At 50.3% G+C, this 19,664-nt stretch overlaps 1 protein-coding gene across 1 annotated transcript in view; it reads left to right on the top strand.

The window, feature by feature from the left end:
- Positions 1–19,664, top strand: part of dhtkd1 (dehydrogenase E1 and transketolase domain containing 1) — a 29,645-nt gene continuing 9,981 nt past the window's right edge. Inside the window, exons 1-9 of the mRNA XM_078419467.1 lie at positions 1–337; positions 6,837–6,992; positions 9,725–9,936; positions 10,758–10,952; positions 12,685–12,954; positions 14,785–14,956; positions 16,403–16,601; positions 17,215–17,527; positions 19,093–19,177. Coding sequence (XP_078275593.1) covers positions 175–337; positions 6,837–6,992; positions 9,725–9,936; positions 10,758–10,952; positions 12,685–12,954; positions 14,785–14,956; positions 16,403–16,601; positions 17,215–17,527; positions 19,093–19,177 — 1,765 coding nt within the window. The 5' untranslated portion in view covers positions 1–174. The remainder of the gene's footprint in view (positions 338–6,836; positions 6,993–9,724; positions 9,937–10,757; positions 10,953–12,684; positions 12,955–14,784; positions 14,957–16,402; positions 16,602–17,214; positions 17,528–19,092; positions 19,178–19,664) is intronic.

Here is a 19,664-nt window from a genome sequence, read left to right as displayed (position 1 = left end):
TACACACACACACTTCCACACACACAGTGCGTTCTGTGCACCTGTGCAGGCCCCCCCCGGCTATTCCAGGACAGCCGGGCACAAGGCAGGAGGGGATTTTTTTTTTTTCTTAAACAGAATTTGAAGCCATTAATTCCCCTTGCTTGGTGCAGGGGACAGACAGTGTGAGTGAGGATGGCCAGCATGCCAGGCAGCGCCTTGAACGGGCTGTTGAAGTGGTCGGGCCGGGGAGTGTATCTCAGCCGCCTGTATCACAGCGAGAGAGGAGTCTACGGCTACAAACCCCGGGGCAACGAGTGTGCAAACAAGCCACCAAGACAGGCGATACCAGCGCAAGGTCAGTCAGTCAGTCACCCAGCCGGCCGGCCTGACACCGCGGGATTACAAGCCTTTAATGGGGCAAAAACACCACAGGAGCTGGGGTTATTTTGTCTTGGTGGTTTTGCTGAAATCGCGATGACTTTGTGCTGTTCAGGTCACTTTAATTTCATATTTCATGCATCATGTAAAGTCTGGAGAAGGGCCTCCGCCATCACGCTGTGAGAACAGAGAGGTTCAGACAGAGTTTCTTCCCACAGGCCATCAGGACTGTTAACTCTTATATCACCAGGGACTCATTGACTGTATTCATTTATTTTTTTGTGTTGTGTCTTTAAAAAAAATGATCTATTCTGTTTTGTAGTTTTAGCACAATCCGCAGGCGTTGCCACTTTCATTTCACTCCACATCTTGTATGTGTCGGGGACAAATAAACTTGACTTGACCTGAAACGTCACCCATTCCTTCTCTCCAGAGATGCTGCCTGACCCGCTGAGTTACTCCAGCACTCTGTGAAACGTCACCTATCCATGTTCTCCACAGATGCTGCCTGACCCGCTGAGTTTCTCCAGCACTCTGTGAAACGTCACCTATCCATGTTCTCCACAGATGCTGCCTGACCCGCTGAGTTTCTCCAGCACTCTGTGAAACGTCACCTATCCATGTTCTCCACAGATGCTGCCTGACCCGCTGAGTTACTCCAGCACTCTGTGTCCATCTTGTGTTTTTGTCACTGTTTGGCAGACCAATTCCCCCTCCCGGGGTAAATGAAGTTGTATTGTATTGTGTTGTGATGTAAGAGTTGGTAAACTTCCAGCAAAGCGTGAATGGTTGAAAGCGTTGAGAACTTTAAAGGGCCATGCATGCCACATCGCCCAGCAACCTGAATCCCACCATTTGTTGCACGTTAGATAGGCACGGACTGCTGGAGTAACTCAGCGGGTCAGGCAGCATCTGTGGAGGGGAAGGAATGGGTGATGTTTCAGGTCGGAACCCTTCTTCAGACCCACGTTAATGGAGACACAAGGAACTGCAGATGGCCCGGAATCTTAAGTAAAACACAAAGTGCTGGAGGGTAGACACAAAAAGCTGGAGTAACTCAGCGGGACAGGCAGCATCTCTGGAGAGAAGGAATGGGTGACGTTTCGGGTCGAGACCCTTCCTCTAAAGAACTTTGGTCCAACTATTATACTTGTGTTTGACTTGATTGTATTTATGTATGGTATAAGAAAGTATAAGAAAATAACTGCAGATGCTGGAACAAATCGAAGGTATTTATTCACAAAATGCTGGAGTAACTCAGCGGGTCAGGCAGCATCTCGGGAGAGAAGGAATGGGCGACATTTCGGGTCGAGGCCCTTCTTCAGACTGATGTCAGGGGGGCGGGACAAAGGAAGGATATAGGTGGAGGCAGGAAGATAGAGGGAAATCTGTGGAGGAGGAGGGGAAAAGAGGGACAGAGGAACTAGTATGGTATATCTGATCTAAAAAAGACACAAAGTGATTTTGCCAAGGGCACTTGTCTTTTTTTTTTGTGAGCCAGCATCTGTAGTTCCTTGTTTCCATACAGCTGATCTATCTGGATAGAATGCAAAGCCAAGCTTTACTTGTATGTCCGTACACCTCACAATAGTAAGCTTAAACATAAACATTTCGTGACATACTCAGATTGAGTGGAAAAGAAAATGACACAGAGTGCTGGAGTAACTCAGCGGGTCAGGCAGCATCTCTGGAGAACATGGATAGGTGACGTTTCACAGAGTGCTGGAGTAACTCAGCGGGTCAGGCAGCATCTGTGGAGAACATGGATAGGTGACGTTTCACAGAGTGCTGGAGTAACTCAGCGGGTCAGGCAGCATCAGTGGAGAACATGGATAGGTGACGTTTCACAGAGTGCTGGAGTAACTCAGCGGGTCAGGCAGCATCTCTGGGGAACGTGGTTAGGTGACGTTTCACAGAGTGCTGGAGTAACTCAGCGGGTCAGGCAGCATCTCTGGGGAACGTGGTTAGGTGACGTTTCACAGAGTGCTGGAGTAACTCAGCGGGTCAGGCAGCATCTATGGAGAATATGGATAGGTGACGTTTCACAGAGTGATTTCCCTACCCTGGGCAAGACACCATGCATTCACCCGATCTATTCCTCTCAGGAGCTCATTCACCTCTGTAAGATCAGCCCTCATCCTCCTGCGATCCTAGCCGACTCAACCTCTATCGATAGCTCAGGCCCTCGAGTCTTGGCAACGTCCCGGTAAATCTTCTCTGCGCCCTTTTCCAGCTTAGTGCCACCCTTCCTGTGGTCAGGGGGACCAAACCTGAACACAATACTCCAAACACGCCTCACCAACATCTTGTACAACTGTAACTGTGGACGATGGAGTGGGAGAACATAACATTTGGAATGTGGGATACAAAAGACTATAGTTGCTAGAAATCGAAAACAACAGGAACTGCTGGAAATGGCAAGCAGACCGACATAACATAAAACAGTACATCGCAGGAACACAATGTTCGTGCTGAACATGTTGCCAAGTAAACTAATCTCCTCTGTCTGCACGTGACCCATGTCCCTCCATTCCCTGCGTATCCATGTGCCTGTCCAAAAGGCTCTTAAACGCCACTATCGTATCTGCCTCCACCCCCACCCCTGGCAGCACGATCCAGGACCCCACCACCCTCAGTGTAAAAAAAAAGTAGTCCCTGTACAGAACAGTACAGCACAGGGACAGGCCCTTCGGCCCACAATGTCTGTGCCAAATGTGATTCAAATTAGCTTCTGCCACCAAGTTCAACTAATCTGTTCTGCCTGCACGTGATCCATATCCCTCCAACCCCTGCATATCCATGTGCCCATCTAAAAGCGTCTTAATACACCCCTATCGTGTCTGCCTTCACCACCACCCCTGGCAGCACGTCCCAAGCCCCCACCACCCTCTCTGTGAAAAAAGAAACATTCCCGCACTTCTTTGAATTTTGCCCCTTTCACCTTTCAGCTATGTCCTCTCGACTTTGCCACTGCCACGCAGGAACAAAAGTTATATCATGCATATGGATCATTTATATGCTAGAGAAATTTCACAGTCATAAACGTAAACTTTTGTTCCGGAATATAATCTATAGAAGATAGACACAGAGTGCTGGAGTAACTCAGCAGGTCAGGCAGCATCTCTGGAGAACATGGATAGGTGACGTTTCACAGAGTGCTGGAGTAACTCAGCGGGTCAGGCAGCATCTGTGGAGAACATGGATAGGTGACGTTTCACAGTGCTGGAGTAACTCAGCGGGTCAGGCAGTATCTCTGGAGAACATGGATAGGAGACGTTTCAGGTCGCTACCCTTCGTCAGACCCGACTGAAACGTCACCGATCGATTTTCTCCAGAGATGCTGCCTGTCCAGCTGAACGGTATTTTGTGTCTATCTTCAGTAAAAACCAACAATGCAGCTCTTTCCCACACACATAACATATAGACGTTGTGAAATGAGCTGCAGAAAATTTGTGTGAGTTAAAATAGAAACCAAGTATTGTGCAAATGAGGAAGAGTATTTGCACAACTGACCCTCTTTAATTTCACTTTTGACAAAAAAGAGTTGCAAAGTTGATTGAATGCACAATGTTGTGTAACCTTAGAGCTAGACATAAAATGCTGGAGTAACTCAGCGGGTCAGGCAGCATCTCTGGAGGGAAGGAATGGGTGGCATTTTGGGTCGAGACGGGTCTCCCATGAAACGTCGCCCATTCCTTCTCTCCATAGATGCTGCCTGTCCTGTTGAGTTAGTCCAGCTTTTTGTGTCTATCTTCGGTTTAAGCCAGCATCTGCAGTTTCTTCCTGCACAATATGAAGCTAAGTACTTCTATCCGGTCTCCCTGCAAGCCGTGGCATTTCAGAGAGAACCCTCTGAGCCTGTCTGAACTCTCTCTGCTGTGTGAGGTGTCTCCTCCAGAGATAGACAATAGACAATAGGTGCAGGAGTAGGCCATTCAGCCCTTCGAGCCGGCACCGCCATTCAATGTGATCATGGCTGATCATTCTCAATCAGTACCCCGTTCCTGCCTTCTCCCCATACCCCCTGACTCCGCTATCGTTAAGAGTTCTATCTAACTCTCTCTTGAATGCATTCAGAGAATTGGCCTCCACTGCCTTCTGAGGCAGTGAATTCCACAGATTTACAACTCTCTGACTGAAAAGGTTTTTCCTCATCTCCGTTCTAAAGGGCCTACCCCTTATTCTTAAACTGTGGCCCCTGGTTCTGGACTCCCCCAACATTGGGAACATGTTTCCTGCCTCTAACGATCCAACCCCTTAATAATCTTATACGTTTCGATAAGATCCCCTCTCATCCTTCTAAATTCCAGTGTATACAAGCCTAGTCGCTCCAGTCTTTCAACATATGACAGTCCCGCCATTCCAGGAATTAACCTAGTAAACGTACGCTGCAAGCCCTCAATAGCAAGAATATCCTTCCTCAAATTTGGAGACCAAATCTGCACACGGTACTCCAGGTGCGGTCTCACTAGGGCCCTGTACAACTGCAGAAGGACCTCTTTGCTCCTATACTCAAGTCCTCTTGTTGTGAAGGCCAACATTCCATTGGCTTTCTTCACTGCCTCTGTCCTCCCGTCCCACATCCGTGTGAACTAGGAGGGGTGCTGGCAATTCCTGCCTGCTGACTCACTGGGTAAGAAAGAACTGCGGATGCTGGTTTAAATGGAAGGTAGACACAGAGTCCTGGAGTAACTCAGCGGGACAGGCAGCATCTATGGAGAGAAGGAATAGGTGATGTTTCGAGTCGAGACCCTTCTTCAGACTGAGAGTCAGGGGAGAGGGAACCTAGAGGTGCAAAAAGGTACAGAACAAATCAGAGCCGGCGTCGATGGCCAAGGAGCCCACAATGGTCCTTTGTTGGCTGTGGAAGAGGTGATAACCAAGGGATACGGACAGTGAAACTAGCAGGACGCCTAGGATGGGGATGTTCTCAGCTTGTAAACTATGGAGTGATGTAGTAGTCACAGTCTGGGAACCTCTTCTTCAGTGTCGCTGGCTTTGATTCGTTCTTTTCAGATCTTTCACTCATTTGTCCTTCATTCCTTTTCACACCTCTTGTTTCCCTCCCCCCTGAATCTCGGTCTGAAGAAGGGTCTCGACCCGAAAAGTCACCTATTGCTTTTCTTAAGAGATGCTGCCAGACTCGCTGAGTTACTCCAGCTTTTTTTGTGTCTAAAGATTTATTTTAATGGGAGATTGACACCAAATGCTGGAGTAACTCAGCGGGTCAGGCAGCGTCTCTGGAGAGAAGGAATGGGTGATGTTTCGGGTCGAGACCCTTCTTCGGACTGTCTGAGGCAGCACAGTGAGCAACTCCAGGACTGCTAAGCATTTTGTTTCAATCGCAAACCTTAATGGTCCTGCCCGGTTTGGCGGACAATTTAATTGAAAGTTTTCCAAGTAAAGCTCTGATTATCTTTCACTTTCCAGACCTAGGTGTTGGGTTGGCAGAAGTTCCATTGGCACCATTGGCACTGTGGCACAATATTCCCATTGGCACTGTGGCACAATACTCCCATTGGCACTGTCGCATAATACTCCCATTGATGAGCCAACTTGCTTTTTAACGTCAAGTTCATTCTCATTTGCATGGGTAACCTTACACATTTTTCAGTCAACCAGTTGAATATAAAGGAATATATTTGGGCGGTCACGGTGGCGCAGCGGTAGAGTTGCTGCCTTACAGCGATTGCAGTGCCGGAGACCCAGGTTCGATCCCGACTACGGGTGCTGTCTGTACTGAGCCTGTACGTTCTCCCCGTGACCCACGTGGGTTTTCTCCGAGATCTTCGGTTTCCTCCCACACTCCAAAGACGTGCAGGTTTGTAGGTTAATTGGCTTGGTGCAAATGTAAATTGTCCCTAGTGGGTGTAGGACAGTGGTGATGAGTGGGCATCGCTGGTCGGCGCGGACTCGGTGGGCCGAAGGGCATGTTTCCGCGGTATCTCTAAACTAAACTTTAAGAATAAGTTTAAGAATAAGGGGTCGGCCATTTAGAACGGAGATGAGGAAAAACCTTTTCAGTCAGAGAGTTGTAAATCTGTGGAATTCTCTGCCTCAGAAGGCAGTGGAGGCCAGTTCTCTGAATGCTTTCAAGAGAGAGCTAGATAGAGCTCTTAAGGATAGCGGAGTCAGGGGGTATGGGGAGAAGGCAGGAACGGGGTACTGATTGAGAATGATCAGCCATGATCACATTGAATGGTGGTGCTGGCTCGAAGGGCCGAATGGCCTCCTCCTGCACCTATTGTCTATTGTCTAAACTAAACTAAGTTCACATGACATAGGAGCAGAATTAGGCCATTCGGCCCATCGATTCTACTCTGCCATTCAATCACGGCTGATCCACTCCATCAGGCAATCACGGCTGATCGATCTCTCCCTCTCAACCCCATTCTCCTGCCTTCTCCCCATAACCCCTGACACCCGCACTAATCAAGAATCTGTTTCATATTAAATGATTTTTTTTTATTTTCCAGTGGACCATGGTTTAATCCGTCTGGTGACAGCTTATCGGGAGCATGGGCATAAGGCTGCTCAAATCAACCCTCTGAGTCAAGGCGAGCAAACGATTATTCCTGAAATACAGGTTTTAACTGAGTTGCTGCAGGGAAATGATCGGATGTGCACTGGAGGTAATTATTTCTGTCCTTCGAACTTCGTTGTTCTGGTGTTACCTTGGAGAACTATTCGGGATGATTGTGTTAACATATGATGAGCTTTTGATGGCCCCCACATCTGAGGAAGGATGTGCTGGCACTGGAGACGGTCCAGAGGAGGTTTACGAGAACGATCCCAGGGATGAGTGGGTTAACATACGATGAGCTTTTGTCGGCACTGGGCCTGTACTCGCTGGAGTTTAGAAAGATGAGGGGGGGGGGGACCTCATTGAAACTTGTCGAATGGTGAAAGGCCTGGATAGAGTGGATGTGGAGAGGATGTTTCCACTAGTGGGAGAGTCTAGGACCAGAGGGCACAGCCTCAGAATTATAGGACGTCCCTTAAGAAAGGAGATGAGGAGGAATTTCTTTAGTCAGAGGGTGGTGAATCTGTGGGATTGACAGCTGTATCCTGTCACCAACTAGAGACCGGTCTTGACCAACCGTCCACCTCATTGGTGACCCTCAACTATCTGTAATATGAATGAATGAATGAATGAATGAATGAATGAATGAATGAATGAATGAATGAATGAATGAATGAATGAATATCCTTCTAAACTCCAGCGAGTACAGGCCCAGTGCTGTCAAAGGCTCATCATATGTTAGTTAACCCACTCATTCCTGGGATCATTCTTGTAAACCTCCTCTGGACCCTCTCCAGAGCCAGCACGTCCTTCCTCAGATGTGAATGAATAAGTTTATTGGCCAATAATGTGCAGAAACAAGGAATGTGCCTTGGTGCTCCGCTCACAAATGACAACACAAACATACAGTTAAAAATTAAGAATAAAGCAGAACCACATCAAAACAATAAGGATACAACATTACGGTCTAAACGTGTGGGTGAAAATAAACCAGAGCAAAAAAGAGACTACAGACTTTGGTTATTGAGTAGAGCTACTGCTCGTGGGAGAAAGCTGTTTTGATGTCCGGCTGTGGCTGCTTTGACAGTCCAGAGTCGCCTTCCAGAGGGAAGTGCTTCCAAGTGTTAGTGACCAGGGTGAGAGGGGTCAGAGATGATCTTGCCCGCTCGCTTCCTGGCCCTTGTAGTGTCCAGTTCGTCTATTTACCAGACTTTATCTTGCAGTAAACATTATTCCCTCTATCCTGTATCGGCACGCTGTGGACGGCTGGATTGTAAACATATATAGTCTTTCCATGGACTGGATAGTATGCAACAGAAAAGCTTGTGGAATCTGTGGAATTCATCGTGACAGACGGCTGTGGAGGCCAAGTCAATGGGTATTTTTAAGGCGGAGATTGACAGATTCTTGATCAGTGCGGGTGTCAAAGGTTACGGGGAGAAGGCAGGAGAATGGGGTTGAGGGAGAGATAGATCAGCCATGATTGAATGGCGGAGTGGACTTGATGGGCCGAATGACCTAATTCTGCTCCTACCACTCATGAAAGGGAATCCATGAGTTGGAGGGGGTGTGGTTGAATTACGAGATGGGGTTGGGACACTAATTGGACTCCGCCCCATTAAGGTTGGAGATTTAATTAAATCTGGAATTTAAAGAAACTTATCCAAGCAGTAATGATGATGGTGAAGATTCAAACCAATCTGGTTCACTAATGTCAAACTAATATCTTAACGAGTGAGTTTCCTCCGGGTGCTCCGGTTTCCTCCCACATCCCAAAGATGTGCGGGTTTGTAGGTTAATCGGCCCTCTGTAAAAATTGCCCCCTAGTGTGTAGGGAGTGGGTGAGAAAGTGGGATAACATAGAATTAGTGTGTGAACGGGTGATCGATGATCAGTGTGGACTCGATGGGCTGAAAGGCCTCTTTCCGTGCTGTATCTCCAATCTAAATTCCCTTTTCGGAGGGAAAACTACCCTGTTTCTGCCGTCTGGTCTGTAATCCACCAACAATGTTGATTCTGGGCAATTTGGGATGTGAAGTTAGTACACACTTTGTGAATTATTTGGGAATAGACGTGAAGATTTTGTTCGAGTGCATTGAATAAAAAAAGCAAGATCCTGATCGCTGGTCGGCACAGACTAGGTGGGCCGAAGGGCCTATTTCCACAATGTATCTCTAAGGTCTAAAGTAAACTAAAACTCTAAAGTCTAAAGACAAGACCATTCAATTAGTTTAGTTTAGAGATACAGTGCAGAAACAGGCCATTTCGGCACAGTTATCCCCGCACATTAACACTATCCGACACACACCAGGAACAATTTTTACATTTACCAAGCCAATTAACCTACAAACCTGTACGTCTTTGGAATGTGGGAGGAATGTGAAGATCTCGGAGAAAACCCACACAGGTCACGGGGAGAACGTACAAACTCCGTACAGACGGCGCCCGTAGTTGGGATGGAACCCGGGTCTCCGGCGCTGCATTCGCTGTAAGGCGGCAACTCTACCGCTGCGCCACCGTGACCGCGAATAATTAGTCAATAAGATAATAAATAGAAACGATAAATTTATTTATCGCAGGAGGGAAATTGGTCTGCCAACAGTCATACAACACAACAAGATACATGAAACCTGGAATTAAAGTGATGAGTGGAAAGTCCAGGATTGGGGATGAGCAAAGATTGGGGGTGGGGGGGGAGGGGGAGGGGATACTGGGAGGAGATAGTGGGAGGGGAGTCAGTCTACCCCTGACAGAAGGGGGAGGAGTTGTACAGAAACCCAAATGGACATGATAAATTGTTAAGAAATAATATCATTTGTTATTATTTTAAACAATATCCAGATCTGTTGAGCTTTGGGAAGGGCGAGGCTACTCTGGAGGAGGTGTTGGCCTACCTGGACGAGACATACTGTGGACATATGTCGATCGAGGTCAGCCATCTGGAGACCGCAGTGGAGAGGGAATGGTTCACGCAAAGATTTGAACAACTCAAGAAAGAAACTTTAACGCAAGAAGAGAAAATACTTCTCGCAAAATTGATGTTGGAGTCGCAGGTAAGTTCGAGGTATGACAATAGACAAGAGGTGCAGGAGGAGGCCATTCGGCCCTTCGAGCCAGCACCTCCATTCACTGTGATCGTGGCTGATCGTCCACAATCAGTACCCCGTTCCTGCCTTCTCCCCATACCCCCTGACTCCGCTATCTTCAAGAGCTCTATCTAACTCTCTCTTGAAAGCATCCAGAGAATCGGCATCCACTGCCTTCTGCGGCAGAGAATTCCACAGATTCACAACTCTCTGGGTGAAAAAGTTGGAACATGGACACATGGAACTAGTGTGAACAGGTGATTGATGGTTGGTATGGACTCAGTGGGCCGAAGGGCCTCTTTCCATGCGATATCCCCAAAAAACATTATGTAAACAGATCTGTGTAGAAAACCGTCTCTCCAGAGATGCTGCCCGTCCCACTGAGTTACTCCAGCACTACTTGTCTATCTTTGGTTTAAACCAGCATCACCAGTTCCTTCCTACACACACAGGGCGGCACGGTGGCGCAGCGGTAGAGTTGCTGCCTTACAGCGAATACAGTGCCGGAGACCCGGGTTCGATCCCGACCACGGGTGCTGTCTGTACGGAGTTTGTACGTTCTCCCCGTGACCTGCGTGGGTTTTCTCCGGGTGCTCCCACACTCCAAAGACGTGCAGGTTTGTAGTTTAATTGGCTTGGTAAATGTAAAAATTGTCCCTAGTGTGTGTGGGGTCGTGTTAATGTGTGGGGTTCGTTGGTCGCCGCGGATCCGGTGGGCCTGTTTCTGCGCTTGTACCTCGAAAGCCAAATTGAACACTAAAGCTAATAGGTTCTGCTTTGTTCTTCAGGAGTTTGACCATTTCTTGGCGACTAAGTTCTCCACTGTGAAGCGGTATGGCGGAGAGGGAGCAGAGAGCATGATGGGCTTCTTCAATGAATTATTCCGCGTGGCGGCGCTCGGTGGAGTGACGGACGTGGTGCTGGGAATGCCGCATCGAGGGCGACTTAACCTGCTGACGGGGCTGTTGCAGCTGCCACCCCAGGTGAGCTGACCGTCCCAACAGTCCCAGACACAACAGTCCCAGACACAACAGTCCCAGACACAACAGTCCCAGACACAACAGTCCCAGACACAACAGTCCCAGACACAACAGTCCCAGACACAACAGTCCCAGACACTTGCCGTCGTTTCAACAGTCATAGCACCACAAATATCAACCTTGCATAAAACCTCCCATTACCATCGCATAGAAACATAGAAAATAGGTGCAGGAGGAGGCCACTCGGCCCTTCCAGCCAGCACCGCCATTCATTGTGATCATGGCTGATCATCCACAATCAGTAACCCATGCCTGCCTTCTCCCCATACCCCTTGATTCCACTAGTCCTTAGAGCTCTATCTAACTCTCTTGCAAATACATCCAGTGAATTGGCCTCCACTGCCCTCTGTGGCAGAGAATCCCACAAATCGGCACACAACTGGCAGGTCACGATGGTACTTTATCACGTGCACCCAGCAACAGTCACGTTCATTGCTTTGCGTAACGTACACAGAGTAGGCAAAGAGTTGACCAAGTTACAGAATGTTCAATGTGGTCCCCAATGGTCCCCCTTTGTTCTCTCGGCAGCCCCCCCCCCCCCGCCCCACGCTGGGTCCCTCTCTGTTCTGGGTGGCCTGAGGTTAGCTGACCATTCAAACAATCCCAACAATTGCAGCAGTAGAGTTGCTGCCTCACAGCACCACAGACCCGGGTTTGATCCCGATTACGGGTGCTGTCTGTTCGGAGTTTGCACGCTCTCCCCATGACCTGCGTGGGTTTTCCACGGATGCTCCGGTTTGCTCCCACACGCCAGGTTTGTAGGTTAGTTTGGCTTCAGTAAATTTGTATAGTGTGTAGGATAGTGTAAGTGTATTGGGACTCGGTGGGCTGAAGGGCCTGTTTTCATCCTGTATCACCCGTTCCTTCTCTCCGGAGATGCTGCCTGACCCACTGAGTTACTCCAGCACTCTGTGAAACGTCACCTATCCATGTTCTCCACAGATGCTGCCTGACCCACTGAGTTACTCCAGCACTCTGTGAAACGTCACCTATCCATGTTCTCCACAGATGCTGCCTGACCCGCTGAGTTACTCCAGCATATTGTGTCTGTCTTATACTTGGAGGGGTGTGGGCCAAACGCGGGCAGGTGGGACTAGTGTAGATGGGACATGTTGGTCAGTGTCAAGTCAAGTCAAGTCAATTTATTTGTATAGCACATTTAAAAACAACCCACGTTGACCAAAGTGCTGTACATCTGACCAGGAAAAAAAAGAAACATACAGTGGCAGGCAGCCAAACACAACGGCGCGGCCATCTTGAACAAAATGTTAATTCAATCACCCACAGTCCAACAATAAAAGCACTAAACAGGCACCCAAAATTACCCAACCCCAAAAACCCCCCAAAACACAGTCCAACAATAAAAGCATTAAATAGGCATTCAAATCACACACCCCAAAACCCCCCAAAACACAGTCCAACAATAAAAGCATCAAACAGGCACTCAAACCACCCAACCCCAAAAACACACAAAAAAGAAACATCCATCAAAGAAACATCCATCACAGTGGGCAAGTTGGGCTGAAGGGCCTGTTTCCATAGTGTATCACTATCCATGTTCTCCACAGATGCTGCCTCCAGCACTTTGTGCATTACACTGAAGCAATGGCTTTCATTGGCAAAGTACCTGTCCGGCACACAAAACACAACAATGATTTTTTAAATTTGATTGCAGTTAATGTTTCGTAAAATGCGTGGGTTGAGTGAGTTTCCGGAAGGTTCCGCAGCCTCGGGAGACGTGCTGTCTCATCTGTCATCCTCGGTGGACCTGGACTTTGGCCTGGCCCAGCCCCTGCACGTCACGATGCTGCCCAACCCGTCGCACCTGGAGGCCATCAACCCCGTGGCGGTCGGCAAAGCCCGCGGCCGGCAGCAGTCGCAGCAAGATGGCGACTACTCCATCAGCCCCGACGCCTGGCCCGGAGACAAAGCCATCTGTGTGCAGGTTAGGGCAGTCCACACGCACCACGCACTCTCATTCATTACTTAGTTTAGAGACGCAGCGCGGAAACAAGCCCTTCGGCCCACCGAGCCCACGCCGACCAGCGATCCCCGCACACTGGCACCGTCCTACACACACCAGGTGTTATGCTCTGGGGCACACAGGAACTGGACTCAAACGCACGACTCACACACAAGAGTCAATTTGGAGTAAATAAAGGCGTTCTTTAATTTTCAAAGTAAAGAACACTGCGATTCGAACCAAAAACTCTAAACTTACTCAGCTACAAAAACATTAGTTACAAAAATTACTTACTAGCTATACTACGACCGAGAGCACATGAATCAGAGCACATGAATCACAATACGAACTGGCACAGGACAAAGGGTGGCGTGGACTATATATACATGAGGTAAGGGCACACAGGTGGAAACAATCAAGGCGGGGCTGACAATTACAATGGCAGGAAGTCAAGGGACCTGAAATGAGAATCTAAACACAGAACATGACACAAGACTAACAGATCTGACGGGACATTACACCAGGGACAATTTTTACATTTACCAAGGTAATTAACCTGCAAACCTGTACGTCTTTGGAGCGTGGGGGGAAACCAAAGATCTCGGAGAAAACCCACGCAGGTCACGGGGAGAACGTACAAACTCCGTACAGACAGCACCCGTAGTCGGGATCGAACCCGGGTCTCCGGCGCTGCATTCATTGTCAGGCAGCAACTCTACCGCTGCGAAATTGATATTGTTATTAAATCACAAAACAATTGTGCAATAACACCCTGGTAAGCGCTGAACCAAGATATACCCGTAAGTACGAACCGATACCAAATGGGCCAAACGCAGGCAGATGGGACTAGTGTAGCTGGGACATGTTGGCCGGTGTGGGCAAGTTAGGCCGAAGGGCCTGTTTCCATGCTGTATCACTCTGTGACTCTGACTGTAACATAATACGATACGATTAAAAAATTGTATTCGGCACGGTGGCGCAGCGGTAGAGTTGCTGCCTCACAGCGCCAGAGACCCGGGTTCCATCCCGACTACGGGTGCTGTCTGTACGGAGTTTGTACGTTCTCCCCGTGACCCGCGTGTGTTTTCTCCGAGATCTTCGGTTTCCTCCCACATTCCAAAGACATGCAGGTTTGTAGGTTAATTAGTTTGGTAAATGTAAAAATTGTCCCTAGTGGGTGTAGGATAGTGTTAGTGTGTGGGGATCGCAGGTCGGTGCGGACCCGGTGGGCCGAAAGGGCCTGTTTCCGCGCTGTATCTCTAAACTAAATCTAAACTAAATTTATTTATCCCAGGAGGGAAATTGATTTGCCAACAGTCACTAAACACAACAAGATACATTAAATTAAAGTGACGCGTGGAAACGTTTGGAGATGTGCAAAAATTAAGGGTGTGGTGGGGCGGAGGGTGAGTCAGCAGTGGCCCAGTGGGTAGAGTTGCTGCCTCACAGTGCCAGACACCTGGGTTCCATCCTCACTACGGGCGCTGTCTGTACGGAGTTTGTACGTTCTCCTCGTGACCAGCGTGGGTTTTCTCCGGGTGCTCCGGTTTCCTCCCACACTCCAGGTTCGTAGGTTAATTTGGCTTCGGCAAAATTGTGAATAGTCCCCAGTGTGCGGGAGAGTGTAAGTGTGTGCGGGGATCGCTGGTCGGCACGGACCCGGTGGGCCGAAGGGCCTGTTTCCGCGCTGTATCTCTAAACTAAACTATAGTACCGTTCCTTGGGACGTTTGGAGACGTCGTTGCTTGGAGGCTGGGTGAGTGGATGCTGACCGGTCTTCTCTTCCTCTGGCCGCCCTCTCTCTCGCTGCAGGTACATGGTGACGCCTCCTTCCCGGGGCAAGGGGTGGTTGCTGAAACCTTCACTCTGTCCAGACTCCCCCACTACCGGGTGGGTGGTAGCATCCACCTGATCGTCAACAATCAGCTGGGCTACACCACGCCAGCAGACAGGGGCAAGTCCTCCCTCTACAACACTGACGTCGGTAAGCTCCTCCATGCATGTGGCCATCCGTGAACATACATGTGGCAATCCGTGAATACACATGTGGCCATCTGTGAACATACATATGGCCATCCGTGAACACGCAACATGTGGCCATCCGTGAACACGCAACATATGGCCATCCGTGAACACGCATGTGGCCATCCGTGAATACGCATGTGGCCAACCGTGAATGCACAGCATGTGGTCACCCGTGAACACGCATGTGGCCATCCGTGAACACACATGTGGCCATCCGTGAACATGCAACATGTGGCCATCCGTGAACACACAACATGTGGCCTTCTGTGAACACACATTTACTGGCTTTACCTTGCACTAAACGTTATTCCTTTACCATGTATCTCTACACTGTAAATGTCTCGATTGTAATCATGTATTGTCTTTCTGCTGACTGGTTAGCACGCAACAAAAGCTTTTCACTGTACCTCGGTACACGTGACAATGAATTGAACTGAATCGTTCCAGACACTCACCCACTCTCTGTGTAAAAAAACTTGCCCGACACATCTCCTTTAAACTTTCCCCTCTCACCTTAAAGCCACACCCTCTAGTCCACGGCATTCCCACCCCAGCAAAAAGCTTTTGACTGTCTACCGTCTCGTAATGTTATATACTGGTGGATGGTCTGATGCAGTAAGTCGGCGGTACATACGGCAATAAACTAAACTAAACTTATTCATCTTCATTAATACCAATGAGGTTCTTGCATAGGGATGCCAACTTCCTCACTCCCAAATAAGGGACCGCCCCGCGCCCCACGTGACCTCACCCAGCCAGCAGCCACCTGCTTCCGCTCCACCAATGGCAACCGCCCATTCCGGGAGGTGGGTCGCTACGCAACCTCCGTTACGCGTGCCCGGGCCTCCAGGCCTGCACTGTCCAGGCCTACAGCAGCCCCCGTGCCTACAGTGTCTGGGCCTCCCGTGCCTACAGTGTCCGGGCCTACAGCGTCCGTGCCTACAGCATCCGGGCCTACAGCATCCGGGCCTACAGTGGCCCCCGGGCCTACAGCGTCTGGGCCTACAGTGTCTGGGCCTACAGCGTCCGGGCCTACAGCGCTCCCCGGCCTACATTGTCTGGGTCTACAGCGGCCCCCGGGCCTACAGCGTCCGGGCCTACAGCGGCCCCCGGGCCTACAGCGTCTGGGCCTACAGTGTCCGGGCCTACAGCGTCCGGGCCTACAGTGCTCCCCGGCCTACATTGTCTGGGTCTACAGCGGCCCCCGGGCCTACAGCGTCCGGGCCTACAGCGTCTGGGCCTAATAGGGGACAAGGGCAGTCCTGTACGGGACAAACTAATTTAGCCCACTATTAGGGATGTCCTGGCTAATACGGGCAGTTGGCAACCCTATTCTTGCAGCACCGGTAGACTAGGCACGCTTTGCCTTTAATGTGGAAACAACTGTTGGTTTTGTCACCTGCAGGTAAGATGGTGTCCTGCCCCGTCATCCACGTGAACGGAGATGATGCGGAGGAGGTGATCCGAGCCACGCGGCTGGCCGTGGAGTACCAGCGGTGCTTCCGCAAAGATGTGGTGGTGGACCTCCTCTGCTACCGGCAATGGGGCCACAACGAGATGGACGAGCCCACCTTCACCAACCCCATCATGTACAAGATCATCAGGTACAGTAGTGAGCCCACCCTCCTCAGCCATCTGACCGATGGCCTTCCATCCGTGATGAACTGGCCATCACGTACAAGATCATCAGGTACATCAGCGGTAGAGTTGCTGCCTTACAGCAAACGCAGCGCCGGAGACTCGGGTTCGATCCCGACTACAGGTGCTGCCTGTACGGAGTCTGCTCGTTCTCCCCATGACCTGCGTGGGTTTTCTCCGGGTGCTCCGGTTTCCTCCCACACTCCAAAGAAGTACAGGTTTGTAGGTTAATTGGCTGGGTATAAATGTAAAATTGTCCCTAGTGTGTGTAGGATTGTGTTAGTGTGCGGGGATCGCTGGTCGGCGCGGACTCGTTGGGCTGAAGGGCCTGTTTCGGTGCTGTATCTCTAAACTAAACTAAACTGTCACTTGTAGAACTAAAACAACACAGGTAGGAAAATAACTGCAGATGCTGGTACAAATGGAAGGTATCACAAAGTGTTGGAGTAACTCAGCGGGTCAGGCAGCATCTCAGGAGAGAAGGAATGGGTGAGGTTTCGGGCCGAGATCCTTCTTCAGAATGAAAACAACACACATCGTCTTCACGCTGCATTCTTTCTTTCTTTATCGTCCCGGCAGATCCCGTAGAAGTATCCCTCAGCAGTACGCTGACCAGCTGGTCGCAGACGGCGTCTTAACAGAGCAGGAGGTTTCCAGCATTAAGACCTCGTACTATTCCACGTTAAACGACCATCTGAGCAACACCACGTCCTTCTGCCCGCTCGCCCCCAACCTACAGGGCCGCTGGAGTGGCTTGGTGGAGCCACAGTGCAGGATCAGCACCTGGGACACTGGGATGCCCAGCGACCTGCTGAAGTACGTGGGAGCCAAGTCTGTGGAGGTTAGCGAGGAGATAACCGTGCACAACCACTTGCTGAAGACACACGTGCAGGTAGGTGATGGAGCGCGGCAGGGGCCGGGATAAGCACAACACTTATTGACGTCAGACACAAAACGCTGGGGAAACTCAGCGGGTCAGGCAGCATCTCCGGAGAGAAGGAATGGGTGACGTTTCACAGAGTGCTGGAGTAACTCAGCGGGTCAGGCAGCATCTGTGGAGAACATGGGTAGGTGACGTTTCACAGAGTGCTGGAGTAACACAGCGAGTCAGGCAGCATCTGTGGAGAACATGGGTAGGTGACGTTTCACAGAGTGCTGGAGTAACACAGCGGGTCAGGCAGCATCTGTGGAGAACATGGATAGGTGACAAGAGAGGAAGGGCAAGCTTTGTCCTGCCCTCCCCACCCCCCACACAATCAGTCTCAACAAGAGTCCTGACCTGAAGTGTTGCCAATTCATTTTGAACTTTGCCCAAGTTGCTTCCTCCACAGGAGATCTTAGTTTAGTCCAGAGACACAGCACGGAAACAGGCCCTTCGGCCCACCGAGACCGTGCCGACCACCGAGACCGTGCCGACCAGCGATCGCCCGTTCACACTAGATCTACGTTATCCCACTTTCTCACCCACTCCCTGCACACTAGTGGGCAATTTACAGAGGGACAATTAACCCACAAACCCGCACGTCTTTGGGATGTGGGAGGAAACCGGAGCGCCCGGAGAAAACCCACGCGGGTCACGGGGAGAACGTGCAAACTCCACACACAGAGACATCAGCCAAGGTCAGGATTGAACCCGGGTCTCTGGCGCTATGAGGCAGCAGCTCCACCTGCTGCACCACAATAGGCAATAGGTGCAGGAGGAGGCCATTCGGCCCTTCGAGCCAGCACCGCCATTCAATGTGATCATGGCTGATCATTCTCGATCAGTACCCCGTTCCTGCCTTCTCCCCATACCCCCTGACTCCGCTATCCTTAAGAGCTCTGTCTAACCCTCTCTTGAAAGCATCCAGTGGATCGGCCTCCACTGCCCTCGGAGGCTGAGGATTCCACAGATTCACATCGGCCACAGAATGGTTCAGCGTAGCAGCACGTCCTGCTCCAGTACATTCAGCGCGCGGGGTCGACCGCACTTTGGACTTTGAATGATGGCGCCAAACATGTCGGCGCTCGCACGTGTGATTAACGCAGATTTCACCGTGCAGTCACATCTGTGGCAAATCTGCGCGGCGGCACGGTGGCGCAGCGGGTAGAGCTGCTGCCTCACGGCACCGGATACCCGGGTTCCATCCCGACTAGGGGGACTGTCTGTACGGAGTTTGTACGTTCTCCCCGTGACCTGCATGGGTTTTCTCCGAGATCTTCGGTTTCCTCCCACACTCCAAAGACGTGCAGGTTTGTAGGTTAATTGGCTTGGTGTAAATGTACAAAATTGTCCTTGGTGTGTGTGGGATGGTGTTAGTGCATGGGGATCGCTGGTCGGCGCGGACCCGGTGGGCCGAAGGGCCTGTTTCCACGCTGTATCTCTGAACTAAATCCAGCACCATTGAACCATTGACGTTGGGCTGGGGCTCGGTGTGCACTGTTGGATGAGTCTGTTTATTCTTCACCTGTGTTTAGTCTAGGCTGCAGAGACTGGAGGAGGCAGCAAAGCTGGACTGGTCCACTGCGGAGGCCCTGGCTATTGGGACGTTGCTTTCTCAAGGTAATAACTCTGTGTCCACACAAAGTGCTGGAGTAACTTCGGCGGGACAGGCAGCATGTCTGGAGAGATGGGATGGGTGGCGTTTCGGGTCGAGACCCTTTTTGTCACTGGAACCAGTGAAGAGTGTTCCACGATTCACACTAGTGGAACAGATATGTTCATAAGTTATAGGGACAGAGTTAGACCACTCGGCCCATCGAATGACTGGTCCACTCCGCCATCCAATCATGGCTGATCTATCTCTCCCTCCGAACCCCATTTTCCAGCCTTCTCCCCGTAACCCCTGACACCCGCACTGATCAAGAATCTATCTGTCTCTGCCTTAACAATATCCATTGACTTGGCCTCTACGGTCTTCTGTGGCAATGAATTCCACAGATTCATCGCCCTCTGACTAAAGAAATTCCTCCCGGAAATCTGGAGGTCTGTATCTCTTGCCCGATGGGAGAGGGGAGAAGAGGGAGTGGCCGGGGGTGAGACTGGTCCT

The sequence above is a fragment of the Rhinoraja longicauda genome, chromosome 23, assembly GCF_053455715.1.
Source record: "Rhinoraja longicauda isolate Sanriku21f chromosome 23, sRhiLon1.1, whole genome shotgun sequence".
Taxonomy (NCBI): domain Eukaryota; kingdom Metazoa; phylum Chordata; class Chondrichthyes; order Rajiformes; family Arhynchobatidae; genus Rhinoraja; species Rhinoraja longicauda.
The sequence above is the reverse complement of the archived record's forward strand: the minus strand, read 5'-3'. Positions and strand labels throughout refer to the sequence as shown.